At 37.7% G+C, this 18,406-nt stretch overlaps 1 protein-coding gene across 6 annotated transcripts in view; it reads right to left on the bottom strand.

Annotated features, from left to right (window-relative positions):
• Nucleotides 1–3,996: 3,996 nt before the first annotated feature.
• sipa1 (signal-induced proliferation-associated 1) overlaps nt 3,997–18,406 on the bottom strand; it is a 64,504-nt gene continuing 50,094 nt past the window's right edge. For 3 of the 6 annotated variants that reach the window (XM_067399969.1, XM_067399968.1, XM_067399970.1), the window contains exons 13-17: nt 17,606–17,704; nt 17,382–17,463; nt 13,043–13,121; nt 12,708–12,909; nt 9,042–9,177 (exon numbers count right to left, since the gene is read on the bottom strand). In XM_067399969.1, the coding sequence (XP_067256070.1) occupies nt 12,727–12,909; nt 13,043–13,121; nt 17,382–17,463; nt 17,606–17,704 (443 nt within the window). In that variant the 3' untranslated portion in view covers nt 9,042–9,177; nt 12,708–12,726. Of the gene's footprint in view, nt 9,178–12,707; nt 12,910–13,042; nt 13,122–13,430; nt 14,433–17,381; nt 17,464–17,605; nt 17,705–18,406 lie in introns of those variants that run through there. The other 3 variants (XR_010896377.1, XR_010896378.1, XM_067399971.1) reach the window with 3 other exon arrangements.

Genomic DNA, 18,406 nt, shown 5'->3' with positions numbered 1-18,406 from the left:
CATGGCAGCGTCACATGTCAGCTTTCTCTCGGTTGCACTCTACTCGCTTCTGGTGCTGGCCTTTTCAGCAACTGGAACTTTAGATAGTCTTTAGATATACAAAGATGGTTTACACATAATACTTTGAATGTGCAAAAGTGAATGTGAAAAAGTGAAATGTGGCGGAATAAGTCCCGCCTTCTAAATAAAACAGCCAATTGGTGAAGTCATCGCATCACCTGTCAGCTGTCTTTAGAAGCTCCGGTTGCCACAGAAACAGTCAGTGTTCTGAGACCCACCTTTAAGATGGCACATGTGCATTGCCTGGACCAACCTTAAATATAAGCCCTTATAATGCTATTTGAGCACAAGAAACAACATTTATGGGGCAGTTCATGTAAGATTTTGTTGCTGGTTTGAAATATGTTATTTGAATATAAGTGAGTTTGGCAAGTTTTTGAAGTTTTCAGGATTTCCTGATTCAAGGACATAGAACTTGGTCTTGGATCCCCGAAATAGACACCCAGAGGCGTTGCAAATATTACCATCACCAAATGAACTGACTTTCCGGCTGGAATTGCACTGTCCTGCTTCAATATACTTGTACAAGTATATGTTTTATCCCACCATTTAAAGGTGGGGTAGGCAATTTTTGTGTGGCTAGCTTTGAAAGCATGAGTTCCCACCCTCCCTTCAGAGCGTTCTCCAAAGCCACGCCTCCTCCAAAACACATGAACGCACAGCAGAGTTTGCACAGCGTCATGAGATGAAAGATGGCGTTAAATTACCTCATCATACAGCACATGATATTACAATAATAATGAATGCAAACAACTTACAGATTGTACCACCTGACTGCTGCAGATTAATTTGATAGTGTTGACATAGAAACGTTGAGTCTGCTCAGAGTAGAACATCACGGGTGGCCATCTCGTAATTACGGTTTCGACCTGGTGTGAACGCAGCAAGCTTGTTGTTTTGGTTCATGAGGAATTGTAAAATATGACTGCTGTTTATTTATGGCGCCACCCAGTGGCTCTCTGTCTACAACACGCTGATGATGTGTGATATCTGCATAAGCAGGCACGCAGAGGTATGGAAATACATACAGTATTTTGACAGGCAGGTAGGACATCGTATCATTGCATTCAGACCTGAGACTTCCATAGAAGATACATGTACATGTTTTAATATTTAGACCACTTCTATTATTGATTGCTATCAGAATGTGAAGAGAGTTTTAACCAGGATAACAAAAAGTGTTTATAAAACAAATGACCTACCTTATCTTTAAGGTCAGTTAACTAGGCGTATGGTTGTTTTGTCACAACAGGCAGTTGCTTTCCAAAACCTTTACTCTCTCTGCTCCTTTTTGGTGGAACGTGATGCCAACCTGTAGTTCTACACTTATGATGTCCCTTAAAAACAGGAAGTTCAGGAGAGACAGGAAGCTCAAACATCTGGGGATGAACTCCATAGCTATGACAGGAAGCACAGGAAACTCATGGATGCTGGAGAGTTGTGCAGGGTTTAGGCTGGGCTCCTTATAACAAAATTATGTGTTTACAAAAAAAATAAATAAAACAAAATAAATATGAGAATAAATGTTAAATTAAACTGTATTTAACAAATATTTTTAAAACATTCTAATTGTATTGTACAAACTGTAACTGTTTCCAGTTAAGGTCATTTTTACCTTTCAAATTTTATGTTTGTGGATTTGGAAATTTATATTTACTAGCACTGTCAGCTGCTCAGTGAAGTGTGAATAACGATATTGTATAAGGATTTAAATATTTTTTTCTACAATTTCATTTTTTAGGGCTTGGCACAACTATTACACTCATCCAGGTCTAGAAATCACACCTTTATAATTAGACTACCTCATGTAACATGGTATGTGATATTTTCTTGTAATCTGTCATTCTGGCTCAAGTTTGATCTTAAGGTTTTTATTTAAAAGCATAACCATTGTCCATGCATTAACTCAACCTCTTTGACTCGCTATACAAAATTAAAGGCATATTACAAGTTAAAGGTAAAAATGTACCTTTGGCTCATAGTGGTTAAATAAACTGCATTCATTTTGCGGAGGAACATTGTGTTGTTGTGTTTCGGCTCTGTGTGACTGTGCAGATGAATATGATTATTTCTTATAACTAAAAAGAGAGAGAGAGAAAGAGCGATCCTACTGCTTAATAAAACATATGAGATATAACCAGTTTAGATGGAAAGGATCTCAAGCTGGCTAGCTGAAGACGTTACTGTAGCTACAGGTGCATCTCAATAAATTAGAATATCATGAAAAAGTTAGTATTTTTTTTTTTTTGTAATTTAATTAAAAAAGTAAAACTTAAATATATTCTAGATTTATTAGACATAAAGTAAAATATTTCCAGACTTTTTTGTTTTCATTTTGATGATTACAGATCAAAATAAAAAAATCAGTATCTCAAATTATTAGAATATTTAATTTCAAATTCTATTAAATTACCAATCTCAGGGTATAAATACTGGGTTTAGGTCAGTAATCCCAACAGCAGTCATGGGGAAGTCTGCTGACTTGACAGTTATCCAGAAGACGATCATCAAGACCCTCTAGATTGAGGGTAAGCCACAGAGGGTCATTGCTGAAAGAGCTGGCTGTTCACAGAGTGCTGTGCCAAAGCATATTCATAGAAAGTTGACTGGAAGGAAAAAGTGTGGTAGGAAAATGTGAACAAGTGAAAGGAATGACCGCAGGCTTGAGAAGATTGTCAGGAGAAGCCGATTTAAGAACTTAGGAGAGCTTCAAAAGGAGTGGACTGAAGCTGGAGTCAGTGCATCAAGAGCCACCACACATAGACATCTTCAGGGCTACAACTGTCACATTTCACGTACCAAGCAACTTCTGAACCAAAGACAACGTCAGAAGCGTCTTTCCTGGGCTAAGAAGCAAAACAACTGGACTGTTGCTCAGCGGTCCAAGGTCCTTTACTTTCAAGATGAAAGTAAATTTTGCATTTCATTTGGAAATCAAGGTGCCAGAGTCTGGAGGAAGAGTGGAGAGGCACAGAAACCATGTTGCTTGAAGTCCAGTGTGAAGTTTCCACAGTCAGTGATGATTTGGGCTGCCATGTCATCTGCTGGTGTTGGTCCACTGTGTTTTCTGAAGTTCACAGTCAACGCAGCCGTCTACCAGGAAATTTAAGAGCACTTCATGCTTCCTTCTACTGACAAGCTTTATGGAGATGCTGATTTCATTTTCCAGCAGGATTTGCCACCTGCCACCTGCCCACACTGACAAAAGTACCAAAAGCTGGTTCAGTGACCATGGCGTTACTGTGCTTGACTGGCCAGCAAACTTGCCTGACCTGATTCCCATAGAGAATCTATGGGGTCTTGTCAAGAGGAAGATGAGAGACACCAGACCAAACAATGCAGATGACCTGAAGGCCGCTATCAAAGCAACCTGGGCTTCCATTACACCTGAGCAGTGCCACAGGCTGATCGCCTCCATGCCACGCCGCATTGATGCAGTAATTCATGTAAAAGGAGGCCCAACCAAGTATTGAGTGCATAGAAATGAACATACTTTTCAGAATCCTGACATCTCTGTTTAAAATATCCTCTTTTTTTTTTTTTTTTTAATTATCTTATGAAGTATTCTAATTTATTGAAATAGTGAATTGGTGGGTTTTTGTTAAATCTGAGCCAAAATCATCACAATTAAAAGAACCAAAGACTTAAAGTACTTCAGTCTGTGTGCACTGAATTTATTTAATACACGAGTTCCACAATTTGAGTTGAATTACTGAAATAAATGAACTTTTCCATGACATTCTAATTTATTGAGATGCACCTGTACAGTATATCCTACCCCTTAATAGACACAGTACTTCCTTAAAAATAAATTCCAGCAGAGCTACAATAATGGAATGACCCTTCACAATTACAATGAACACGGTTAGAGAACTGCATATGGCAGTTTATCTGTTCAATAAAATACCTTACTCACCTGTTGAGTAAAAAAAAAACACCAAATCCCTCAGTTCTCACTATCTCCGAAAAGCCAAGCCAATGTTGATTCTCTCTGTCACATTCTCTTTTTGACAGCAGACTCTCTTCTAGTCTAGTTTTTTAAACAGGTGAATCCCAGAAGTTTGAGATTTATCATGCTCCTTTGTTACTTCCTTTGTATTTACAGATATGAGGATACATGCACGGGTGACATATTTAAGTAATTTCCTGTGAAAACCATCCCATTAGGTGAGAGAGTGACATGCTCTCATTAACCAGGTTAAAAATTTTGGACTTCAGTGTGTATAAAGACTATGTTTATGTGAAACAAAAATATGGCATATTTTTTATGAGTTCAATGACAATATTAGACAAAAATATTTGATAAATTTCTGACACAAGCTTGTACAGAAACAAGTTCAGTTTTTATTGCCAGGATCCCTCAGGTTCACATATACAATACTTGATCAATCCCTATTAGTTAAAAGAAACAAGTATAGCTCCAGTGATCACCATACCATTTCTTAGTATATTTTGACTGGATGGCATATTCCTGTTGGTCCAGTCATAATTCTTTCCGGATATCACAGACCAGTGTGCATAGTGTGTGGGTTTGTGGTATGCCATACACCTACATTATTCATTTTTTATGTGACAATACTTATTTATAAAAGTGCCTGCTAACTAGTGATTCTGTTTCGGGAGCTGATAATTTATGGGATTAGTAGAAATAATGCTATTTGTTGGCAGGTTTGGCAATTTAGAACAGTCATTGACATCAGTGTGTATAGTAACTACTAATAGGGACTAAGTTAATCTGTAAATCTGTCCTTGGGCATGACACGGCCAGCAACATGACATTAAAAAGCAACACATCAAGGAATGTTCGGCTAACAGTGGAAAATGCACATTCATAGGAGTGGTTCGGATATTTTATAAGAGGCTTTTAATTGTACAGTCTGTAAATACCACAGTTGTTGGTAGTGGAACATTATAAAATTTGGCACTACAACAATCCACTCACAAATTTCCAGCGGACTATGCTAGTTTATCTGCATGATTTGCATGGCTTCATTCCCTGGAGTGACCGTGGCTTTGTTCCAGTGAAAGCAGGCTGTACTTTAAAAGTCCTTACAGATGTTTCAGTGCATATACAAGTATCACATTTAAATCAAAATCAACATTTTGTAAACAACAGAATTGCATCATTAATACATAAATCAAACAGTAAGCATGATGAAAAGCATGTATGGCCCCATAAAATACCATATCATTAAAAAAGAGATAGGGATAAGTTTGACATTTGCAAACCTGTCCCTTTAAAATACATTTAAGAATTTCAAGTCACAAATGTGTAATTTAGTCTAAATTCATTTGTTTTGATTTGTTTTTCAGATGACAAATGATCCTGATCCAATCATTTATAACAATGAATTTTTTTTTTTTTTTACTGGAAACCACTTGGGTCACCACAGCAGTTAAGAGTTAACATTTCAGTATCAAACAAAAGGTAAGTTTATAATACAGCTTTGACAATAAAAAAATAATGATAAAATTATTATAAACATGAAGAGATGGAATGTCACACAATTTTTCAAGCAGCCACGGTTGTAACTCGCACTGTCCCTTTGAGTTTGTTTCCAGTGTAATATCAGAGAGGATTTTTCCACTACGGAAAACGCCTCGACGGTTGTAATTATTCCAACAATTCAAAATATGACCTGCTATCATGTCATGCCTTAATCTTACAATTTAAAACTAAAATAAAATAAACATTCATTGGATCACAATTTTGCATCGCTTCCCTTCCAGTTCAAATATACATATCTAGCAATAACATCCACATTTTCAAGATTAATAAGTTATAACATTTTTATAAATACATACACAGATACAGAAGGTGGCTTAGAAATTGCTTGTTGCACTCGCGTGCTTTCACAGCCTCCTACAATCTAAAAGACTATGTCGCACACAGATGAACAGGAAATAGTTCTTTTACATTGCTCTTTTGCTAAGTAAACCCCACAAAATGCATTACTGATTGCATAAAAGCTGCATCAGTGTTCTTCCTTTCTGTAACAATAATTGCGCTGCATTCATCAAACTCAACAAATTCTCCACTAATGGTAACAACTAATCAGTAAACTCCATCTCCATCTGGATATAGACTTACACACATCAGAGGGAAGTAACACTTATTTTGGCTCTACGTTTCTTCACAGAGAGGATTAAAGATATAGATTTATAATTTCATTGTAATACATCAGAATCTGCTGGTACCAGTTTATCACAGTGACTCTAAAATAAAAAACCTCAACATTTGAAGGGGAGAAGACATGTATGACATACAGTAATGCTGACGGATGGATATTTAACATTTCGCTTCGTTTCCCTTTGCATGTAGGTTTGTGGTGGTGCCGTGTGATTCGTTCAGCTTCAGTCCGGTGTGTGTGTGCAGGTAAGAGTCCAGTCAATTTGCTCTTCTTCTCGTCACATTTTAAATGTTATTATCAGTGCACCTTTAGGTGAGGTAAAGAGGGATATTTGGGTGCGACATGGAAAATAAAAAAGACAAAATAGCAATTTTATAAATATGTGCCGTCTCACAATTCAGCGTAAAGCACTCTAGGCAATTTGTGTGAGAACAAAGTAGAACTGGTCTGGCTTGTCTCTTAAAACTTTGTGAGCAGCAAACACTTGAAACACTTCAAATCGGCAGCAATCTTTATAAATAGAAATGTACTACTTTAAGTCATTGCTTCCCTTCGTAACTTAACACTAAGGATTGTTTTCTTCACAAATCAATGTCTTTCCTGCAGGTGTCTGCAAGGCTCATTCAGATTCAGTGGGATCAGACATAAGGCTTAAAAAAACATGCCCGCACACACACACACACACACACACACACACACACACACACACACACACACACACACACACACACACACACACACACACACACACACACACACACACACACACACACACACACACACACACACACACACACACACACACACACAAGAAATTAAAAAAGTTCAAATGTCAGACACTTTGTCCCATTGCTAAAATCACAGCTCAACAACTGTGAAAAGGTGTTAAATGAGCAATTTCTTCTCTCTGGTATGTGTCACAAAATTTCCTCGATCAATTAAAAAAGTGTCTAGTGAGTCTAAATTCTAAATTCAACTGGCTATTCAAAGCAGGAATTATTTTTTGCCTCCAAATATTTTGTGGAATATTCCAGCTTCAGCTTAAGCTCTGCTGACAACTGTTACATGCTGTCGATTAGCATCAAATTTTTTTTGACTTGTCCCTTGTGAAAAAGTACACTTTTAAAAAGCATATTTTTTATAACGAGTACTGAATACAGAAATAATATACTTTAAAAGAATATACTTCAGTGCAAACTTAATGTAATTAGTGCTGAATGTAAATAACTGCAATTAAAAGAAAATGTATTATAGTTTGAATTAGAGTGATTTTTTGACCCACTTAAGTACATCTTTATATGTAATTTCATAATTATTTCTATTGTCTTTGAAATATGGTTAAAGTGTACTGCTGAATGTACTGACAAGCATTTATGTTAAACTAAAATATACCGTCATTTCTATTAAAAGTTGCATGTCATGAATTTAAATATATTTGTAATTACACATGTGTAATGAGGAAGCTGAAGTTTAGTACATTTAAAATATATTAACATTAGTAACTGTGCTTTAGTATGTTAAGCCGAGGACACACAACGATTGTAAGGCCGATTATGAATGTAATTTGATACTTACGACTGATCATACCCAAATGTGCTGAGTCAGAGTCAGTTGCGTTCAGTCAGGTGTTTGTTTAAATTCCGCGTGTGAGCATTTAAATCGGCTTCACTCGAAGGAAACAGTCTTTGTGTGTTGAGCTCAGTCTTGGAATGTTTTAGCTAGTCGTTAAGTGTGTCCCAAGCTTTAGTCAACATATCAAAATAAGTGTACTTCTTTGAAGCCAGGCAAAAGATTATTAAAATGATGATTTAAAAGTGCACTTAAGTGTGTTAAGAAACAATCATGAGTGTACTCTCTTTAAGTACACTTAAGTGGCCTTTTATTTCAGTAATAGGCCTGCAAGTACGAGTTTTTAAAAATATACTTTTAAGTATTGAAGTACACTTCAAGTGCACATTCAATACAATCAAACACACTTTTTCCACAAGGGTAGTCACAAAAAAAAAAAAAAAAAGTTTTGGATTTTCATTGTTAATTTGCATTGCTCTTGATGTTGTTATGTTAGCATATTCACGTTAGATATAAGTGAGAAGCCAGCCTTTTATCCATTGCCAACAGAGAAAAGGTTAGATTGGGTTCTACCTGTTTCTGACACTGTGATGGTTAATAGAGGGTTACAGTCACACTCACATTTTAATAATTTTCTTCTAGTAAGAAACCGTATATACACTGAAGTACATGGTCTGGAACTCCTGAAGCCATTTCAACACAAGTAAGGGGAATGTATTGCTAGGTATCTGGACACGATAGTTTGTTTGTGACCGTCTATGTAGGAATATGATGAAAAATTCAGAGTAGGGAAGAAATACTTAAAGTATAATATGATTTTGAAAAGTTAAAGTCACTATATGTCTTCTAAAGTCAGGTCTGAGGGTTGCAAATAATTACTTTTAGATATTCAGATGGTTTTGAACTGCTTGTCAACAACACTAGCCGATGTTAAGGTCATGCTTCCAAAATAGTAATGATTAAGAGTTTCCTACGAAACTGGTTCTTGCACCGAAGGCTATCATTGTTAACAAGCTGTCACAGTGATGGGACTATATGTAAATCTAGCCCTGAAAACCTTTTAGGCTGCAACAGAGATGGTGATGACTTGTTAATTATAGTATATTTTGAGTGAGAATGTACTTTAGTCGACCACTTTTCGAGTAAGGCTTGTCAATGTTCTTGTCACTTAAGAGAAGTTTTTAGGGCTTTGTTTGCTAGATTTGCTAACATTTTCATTGGCCTTTAGATGTGTCTGTTGAACTTGCTTGCTGCCATGGTTTGGCCTTCAATGCTAGCAGGGTTTGTTGACGTTGCAGAGCAGTTCGGTGACCTTAATGAGCCGCGCCACGGTGCTCTGAGACTCTTCCTGCAACCGCTGGTTGTTCTGCCTGAGACTTTGCACCTCTGCTTGCAGCACTGCCTTGTCCTCCTTCTCCTGTGGGAAGAATGCAAACATAATATATTTCAGGTTCAAGCTTTCTCACTCTGTATTGGTACGACATATCCACGCCACATGAGGGTTTACTATATCTGAATATGTTGGTGGTATGAGACAGAGGAAGACAGGTGAATGTGACCTCACCAAGTAAAACATGTTCCTGGATCAACATCCTTGTTGATCCTGAAACAACATTGCAATCAACCAGTCAGGTTTTAAGGATAGGTTTACAGTTAGTGTCAAGTTTAGGCTTACAACAAGTGTTAGGGGCTTCTACACCATTCTTATTCATCTATCATTTCCCCTCTGATTGTAGGGATAAGTAATGGATAGGGTTAGGTTTAGGGGTAGGGATAGGGTTAGAACTATGTTTTTGGACAGGATTGTTGCTCCAGGATCAACAAAAGATGTTGATCCAGGAACATGTCTTGGCAAAATCAAGGCGACCGATGAAGACAATGGCTTGCTTGACACACATATACTAGCAAATGCCACACACTATTACATGCTGCAACACAAACAATGATCCATAGATCACATGCTATACAAAAATACAGAGTGCATCAGTGATATGAAGCATTCATTAAGCAAGAAAAGAAAAATACATGGAGTTTAAATGCAATATTCCTGTGTCCGAAATATCCTGAATGATATTCATGCTTGAAAACACTGTAAAGGTAATGATGGTTCTAAACATGGTATAATTAATGATAGATTATGCATGTATAATAATGTTTTATTAGGCCACACTTTTAATCTCAAGGTGACCAAAATGTTTAGTAGACTATGGTTTTCTTAGATGAGTGTGCTGGATAACTGTGGGACATTGCAGTCAACCATGCTCAGCCTCTCTTTCCCTTCCTGACCTTTTGCGGATAATGGGATCAAACAAAAGAGATCGGAGACCCTGGATCAGCTATAATATTCATCCTGAGGGGCCTTAATCATAATATAGTATGTTACTACATTATAGCTTTATTATGTGTGCATGCATTTCATTCATACGATTGTGGTCTTTGTGTCAATAGTCTTCAGTAATTCTATAATCCAATGTTTGTACAGATTTATGGGTAACACTTTTCAATAAGTTTCATTAGTTAACTACATTAGTTAACATGAACTGCACTTCTATACACTCTAAAAAATGCTGGGCTGTTTCAACTCAAGTTTGGGTAAAAAATGGACAAACCCAACCATTGGGTTAAATTTTTAAATGCATTTTTTAACCCAACGGTTGGGTTTGTCCATATTTGACCCAAATTTGGGTTGAAACAACCCAGCATTTTTTAGAGTGTAGCTTTTATTAATCTTTGTTAATGTTAATTTCAACATTTTCTAATACATTATTAAAATCTTGTTAACATTAGCTAAAGCACTGTGAACTAGCATGAACAAACAATGAACAACTGTATTTTCATTAACTAGCGTTAACGAAGATTAGTAAATACAGAAACAAATGTATTGCTCATGGTTAGTTCATGTTAGTTAATACATTAACTCATTTTTAACTAATGAACCTTATTGTAAAGTGTTACCGATTTATGTTTATCTTCATCTCATCTATTGAGTGCCACATGTAGCTCTTTAAAGACAGTTTTGTAAACCAAAGTCTGGTTTTCCCCCGAAACTGTTCTTCATGCTTGTCAGCAAATACCTTTCGATATAATTTCAAGTAACATCACTACACACGCCTCTGCTCTGCCCAGACAATCAAAATTAACCTCAGATCACACATTCAAGCAAACAGTCACTCCATTTCCTAACTTCTGTTGTAGCGACCGAGCAAAAACTACAACACTCAACAGAAATTTAGCTCCCATAAATGGGAAAATGAAGCAGGCATATAATGATGTTGAATAGTGTGTGAAATATGCTTTTTGGCAAACTTTATGGCAAGATTATTTTCTGTGGTAATTAATATGATGCCAAAAATGCTGTCAATGGAACTTATCTTGTTTTGAACCTAGGAACATTCTTTTAAAAGATCATATTTAAAGCAACAACATAATAAAATTATTTTTAATGAATAGAAAATGCTCTAGTTTTTTTTTTTTAAGCATTAGATTTTTATTATATTCTTGCCCAGTTTTGTTGTTGTTGCTGCTGTGAGAACTGGGTTATCCTAAACCAAAGAAATTTGTGAACTGATTTGGATTTTCATTTCTAAACTGGTCTAAATCAACAAATCACTCATAATGATGAATTGTCATTTAATAATATCTGGTACCTACCTACTTTCAACTTTATAAATGCATTAACTAACAATGAGCAATGCGTTTGTTATAGTATTTATCAATCTTTGTTAACATGTTAATAAAAATACAACTGTTCATTGTTAGTTCATGTTAGCTCAGGTACATTAACAGATATTTCTTGATTTTAATAATGTATTAGTAAATGTTGAAATTACCATGAACTAAAATTAATAAATGCTTTAGAAGTATGTTTTAGTGTTAGTTCATGTTAACTAATATAGTTAACTAATGTTTATCAAATGGAATTTTATTGTTAAGTGTTACCAAATATCTTTTCCGATTAAAATCTGTAGTGTCAACATCACTACTGGCATTACTATGAAAGGTTTCTGTCCATTTCCTATTAGACAAGTTTAAACATGCCACATACAAATTCAAAATGAACAACTGGATTAACTTGAAAACAGAAAAATTAAAGGCTATATACACGCTGCAAAGTTTCAGCAGTCACAACCATATTTAAATGCACTTAAATGCATTTAAACATTTCAATTAGTGAATATAATAAATTTGGATTCATGTGTGAATGGACAACAACATATTACATATAATCTGATAATCTGTTTCCAGTCACTAGTATCACTTTGCACCTCTTTTAGAGCTGTGCTAAATAAAGATGTATAGATGCCAAAATGTTGCTATGGTTGTTAATATTATTTAAAAACCATGTATGATAGCAAGTCATGTATGCTGTGATTATTAATATGTAACCCCTCACATGATTTGTTAGATTTGTGAAATTAGTACCCTTTTATTTGGGATCTTAGTAAATCAGGGTCTGAATATGTATACCAGTTTGAATCAAGACACTTTTACTACTGTAAATTTGTGCGTACAGGGTTTGCATGTCTTTGAGTGAAATATGCAAAGAAATATTAAGAATTATTTCACTATTTTACAATGTCTTCTTAGTTTTTTTGTCCTTTGTCTTTTACAATCCAAACATTCATTTTTAGAGAAAAATGAGACAATAAAAACGTAGTATATTATTCTGAATGAATCCATTCAACATGTTCAGAAGTATTTATCTCTTTTTGGGTCTCCTGATTCTCGTAGAATGTGTCAATCACTCAATCAAGCACTGATTCTGTGCTCTCCAAAGCACATTAATGTGTTTTGATTGACATGGTCTTAGGCTTTGCTTCTCAACTTTATATCACATATGTCCTTCACATCCCTGAGTTAAACTTTTTGTTGTTAATCAAATGAGAACTGTCATACATGTTGTTGATTTTTGTTACTGATTGAGTAAAAATCTCATGCTCTACTTGCCTTCACTGCCATTGGTCGGTTAGTGTTGAGATTGAGCATGGCTGCCCATTGTCCCTCCAGCAATCTTCTCATCTCCTCTGTTCACCCTGCTCAATGACAAGACAGGTTTCTTTTGCTTGTCCCGCCCTACCTCTACAGTCCCTCTGTTTGATTGGCTCTGTGAAGCAGCAGTGGCTCTTTGAAGTAGCGAAGAGGGCAAGGACTGGACAGGGCAGATATACAGACAAGGATGGGTGGATGTATTTAATGGGAGATATTTGAACGGGGTTACTGTGTGGGAAGTATGCTGCGACAGAGAGAGCTGTGCTGTGACAAACCCACAGAGGACAAAGTACCTTTTGGAGGTCGTCCTGCAGTCGCTTCAGCATGGCTTCTAACTGGGACACTTTCTCCTCGAGGTGACCAGGCGAGTCACTGCGAAGGCAGGGCGAGAAAGAAGAACATGGAAGAACACAAATATTACTATACTATTATATATACTTTATTCGGCCAAACAATGTATTTTGTTGGTATAAATTAATTTAGGTTGATTCAGTGATGTTGAATAATTTTGGCTTGAATAAAACTAGTTAAATTAAGTTAAATGTTTAGGTGACATTTTTTTAGTGTACCACACCCATTATTGTAAATAAGAGGAAAGGTGTACGTTTTCAAATATTTTGTGCAAACCCAATTGATTTCCCTATATTGCAGTGTAAAATGTAGTTTATTCCTGTAACGTACTTCTCCGAGACTCAAAGGTTGAGGGTCCTAACACAGTTTATTGAAAAGGGTAATCCACAATCATGATCCAATGTACAGGCAAAGATCAAAACACAGGCACACAATCCAAACCAAAAAAAAAGTCAGACACACAGGCATAACACGGAAATCGAAGAATGGGCTGAGATCAAGAAACCAAGATACGGAAAACTGGGAAAATGCTCAGAATTGCAGAGTTACACATACAATACTTTGCAGGGAAAGGATTAGTGAAACAGGCTTATAGAGGCAGAGTTAACAAGGCTGATGATCTTAACAGGGTAATAAGGTAACAAGCTAACAAGGGGGCGTGGTCCAATGAGTGTCCATGGTAACTAACAAGTGAGTAGAGTGGCAGGGAAACATGGTGAAAAAACAACGAGACAGGGAACATAGACAGGGATCGTGACATAGTCCCCCTTTTAAGGAGCGGCTTTTACACGCTCCTAACAAGAAGTCCAGGGAGGCGGGCGGAGGTGAACAGGTGGAGGGCCAGGTCCATGGAGTGGAAGAGGGCCTGCAAATAGAAGCCTAGCAGGCGGCCAGGGTGGAGCAGACTGAGCAGGCGGCCAGTGCAGAGCAGGCCGGGCAGATGGCCAAGGTGGTGCAGGCTGAGCAGGCAGCCAGGGCTGAGCAGGCTGAGCAGGCCATGCAGATGGCCAGGGTGGTGCAGGCTGTGCAGGTGGCCAGGCAGACAGGCTTGAAGACCCCCACAGCGGAGCAGACGTCCACAACAGCAGCACAGACATCCTTGAAGAGCTCCACGGCAGAACAGACGACCACCACAGCAGTTCAGATGGGCTTGAAGACCCCCAAAGCGGAGCAGAGGACCACCACAGCAGTGCAGACGGCTTGAAGACCACCACGGTGGAGCAGATGACCACCACAGCAGTGCAAACAAGCTTGAAGACCTCCATTGTGGAGCAGACGTCCCCCAGGGCAGATCTGGCAACAATGGAAACCACCATGGATGATCAGGTAAAACTGAAACATGAAGCACAGAGAGGTTAGTGTTGGCCACTAGGGCCGTAACAGGACAGGCAGTGAGCACAGGAATGTCCTCTAATGTTCTGACTAGAACGTCCTCTCTGGTTGTATTGAGGCAGGCAGACAGTTCAGAAACAACCTCTGTGGTCATGTCGAGGCAGACAGGAAACTCAGGGACCACTTCTGTGGTCACATAAGGGTAGACAGGGAACTCAGGGATGACCTCCGTAGTCACATCAGGGCAGACAGGGAACTCAGGGATGACCTCCGTGGTCATATCAAGGCAGACAGGAAGTTTGTAGGTCACAAGGCTGAACTCTGGAGTGGACTCATGGACTGAAGCAAGCTCTGGAGTGGGCTAATGGGCTGGGGCGGGCTTTGGAGCAGTCTGATGGGCTGGAGCTGTCTCTGGAGTGGATTCATGGACTAGAGTGGGCTCTGGAGCGGATTCATGGGCTGGGGAGCAGTGTGCAGCCCAAACACACAAAATGGCCATAGCCATAACAGGAAGTACCAAGGACAAGGGAATGACCTCTGGGATGGACAGTGCAGGCACTGGCAGGATTGAGAGTGCTGAGGTCGGTGGGCTAGATGGCGCTGGTCTAGTGATGCTGGCTGCACGTACCGACGTCAGCGGTGTATCCCCCAGACTTCAAGCCAGTGTTCAGAGCTTAGGGCTTGTCTGAAGACACAGGCATAGATAGGCGTAGGCGTAGACACAGGCCATGACAGGACGAGACTTAGGAATGGCAGCCATGACGGGAAGAGAATCTGGGACGGCTGTCATCTTGATCGAGGACTCTCGTATGGCAGCCATGTTGTGAACTGGCTCTGGAGTGGTAGCCATGTTGTGAACAGTCTCTGGTTTGTCTGGTGTAGAGACTACAGGACAGGAAGGAACATACAACACTGGGCTAGTGATCCTTAAAACAGGACACGCTGGTGACCAAGATGGGCCAAGCTCCGAAAATGCTCAGAATTGCAGAGTTACAAGTACAATACTTCACAGGAAAAGGATGACTGAACCAGGCTTATATAGGCAGAGTTAACAAGGCTGATGAGCTTAACAAGGTAATGAGGTAACAAGCTAACAAGGGAGCGTGGTCCAATGAGTGTCCATAGTAACTAACAAGTGAGCAGAGTGGCAGGGAAACAGGGTGAACAAACAACAATGGAGACACGGAACATAGGCAGGGATCGTGACAACTCCAGTCTTCAGTGTCCCATGATCCTTCAGAAATCATTTTAATATGGTAATTTGCTGCTCAAGAAACAAGTCTATTATTATCAATGTTGAAAGCAGCTGTGCTGCTTCATATTTTTATGGAAACCATGATACACTTTTTCTCTTTAGGATTCTTTGATGAATGGAATGTTCAAAAGAACAGCATTTATATGAAACAGAATTTTTACTGGCACTTTTTTGGCACATAAATTTAATGAATAAATGTATTAATTCCTTTCCAAAACATCTTACTGACATCAAGCTTTTGAACTGAAGTGCATACTGTTAATGATTCTGGCAGGTCAATTTATAGTTCTCTTGTGTCTCTCCTCATGATGTGAGCTGGGGCACTGTTACGGGGGGTGCAGAGTATGCCAGGCATATGGGCCCAGGACGCTAGTGGGGCCCCAAATCAAGAAATTTTTTTTGTGTGTGATTTTTTTTTTCTTACATACATGAACACGTTAACTAATAATATTGTAGTAAAATACAATTTAAATCTGTGAATTATAGAAAGTCAGAAGTGAACGTGAGCAAAAAAAATAAAAAAATAAAACAGGATGGATGGAAAGAAGCGCCTGTCAGGAACACAAAAGCGACAACATAAAAAAAAAAAAAGTAGGGATGAAGATGTTAAAATGAAGTTTCCCTTATGAAATAGGCCTTTGCATGTAAGAATAAACAACATAATGGAGATGATTTTTGGTTGCGGATGTGTTGAAAGACCTAATTCAAGACTGTAGTGCAAGCAGTCTTTTCTGTGGGCGAAAAACCGCAGTTGAAAAACTTAACTTTATTCTTCAGAGAAACCTTGAATCATTATATTTGGTTGTGTTGGATGGGGATATCTCTATATTATATAGCCACCAGCCTGAGTTTTTTGAGGCGACCGTTATTTATTTAGAACATTATTTTAGAATGTATTAATTCCTTGGTGACGCGTCATGCAGACAGATATGTATCGCATATGTATTTTTCCTTTTTATTAAAAATGTTGAATATATAACTTGTTAACTATATCATGATTTGTATGATATATTCCGATTGTCAAATATGTGGAAATGAATGTGTTGTGTTGTTTAAACAACTTTAATGATCATGCTAGTTGATGATCATTGCTAGCGCCATGAGTTTGCACCGCAATTCAGAGGATCTGTCGGATTTACATCACATAAATTTCCACCATTTCCCCAAAATACATGAAAGCAGGCTAAGTGGTCGGTGAACGGGGGGAAGAATAGAGTAAAAACGTTATTGTTTCATGCACATCTGTATCTGATATGAATAAAACACATCGTCAAATTATAAGTTAATTATAGAGAGTTAAAAGGATAGCTATACAGCTTCCAAAGGCATCCGTGTATGGAATTTGAATTAAAAAAACACTATAAATGTCTTTTTTTTATTTTTAAAAAATAATAGTACTTCATTTTAATGTCTATGTCTGAAACCTCAAATTAACATTATGTTTTTGAAAACACTGAATAGTTGTGATATATGAAAAGCACCAAGCACGTCTGTCTCTTGGCTCAGTGCCAGCCAAAGCGGGAAAGCAAGTTTGAATTATCAGTGACGCACTGAACGTTCTAATCACACCGGTGTGTGTGTACGTGTCAAAGTAGTTTGAGTATAATCGACTAATCGTATAATCGACGTGCGTACGTGTAAAGTTGTGTGAGTATAATCGAATGTCAAAGAATGCATGGCACAGTCATTCTCACCTGTCCTTGAAGTCTTTAAACTTGGTTTCTGTCTGACCTGACTGGGTCATAGTCTCTTGAGTTCCATCTCCTGACTTCCGATCTGAAACCCAGCAGGAAATGACATTAGTAATATTCCATATTATCCTTGCAAAGTTACCAGACCAACATTCTTCAGTGAACAGACTAAAGAGACTTTCACATGCTCAAACACATTTCATCCACTGAAAATGGTCATTTCTCACCTTCTCGAGACAAAGCTTCCAGAATGTTCCGACAGGCGCTGGCCAGATCAGAAATCGACTGCCACTCCTCCTCAGATGAATCGGTTGTCTCTGAGAGAACTGAAATCAACAAAAATATATTGTAAAAAGAGCTCTGTGCAAAGTATTTAGTTTTGATTATTTGTTGGAATCTACTAGAAGTGTTTTAGTCTCGAAAGAACTGTTTAGAACTGTTTAGAAAGCTTTGGTCAACACTGACCTGGAGAAGTGGGGGAAATGTTAACATACAGACATCACATTTGTAACTTGAGTTTACTGGAATTTGTGTGTAAGTTAACACTTTAGCCGTTAAAGTGGATAAATGGCCTTGTGGAAAAAGCATACATTTATAGAGTTCTTATTACAGTTAACTGCAATTAAATGAAAATTTGTAATAGTTTAAATTAGAGTGATTTTTTGACACACTTAAGTAGGACGTAAGTACATTTTTAAATGTGAATTCATAATTACTTATTTTGACTTTAAAATATGGGTAAAGTGTGCTGAATTTACTGACAAGCATTTATGGTAAACTAAAATATTCTTTCATGTCATTTCTATTGAATCTTGTATGTTATGAATTTAAATATATTCATAATTACACATTTGTACTGAGCTGCAATTCAGTACATTTAAAATATATTAACTTTAGATGTAATATCAAATAACACACAACAGTTAAAATTATAATAAAGTCCTTTACATGTGCTTTAGTATGTTAATCAGCACTTATCAAAATAAGTGTACTTCCTTAAAGCAAGGCAAAAGATGACCAAAACATAA

The sequence above is a fragment of the Chanodichthys erythropterus genome, chromosome 11, assembly GCF_024489055.1.
Source record: "Chanodichthys erythropterus isolate Z2021 chromosome 11, ASM2448905v1, whole genome shotgun sequence".
Lineage (NCBI taxonomy): Eukaryota > Metazoa > Chordata > Actinopteri > Cypriniformes > Xenocyprididae > Chanodichthys > Chanodichthys erythropterus.
Note: the sequence above shows the minus strand (reverse complement) of the source record. Positions and strands in the feature narration are given on the sequence as shown.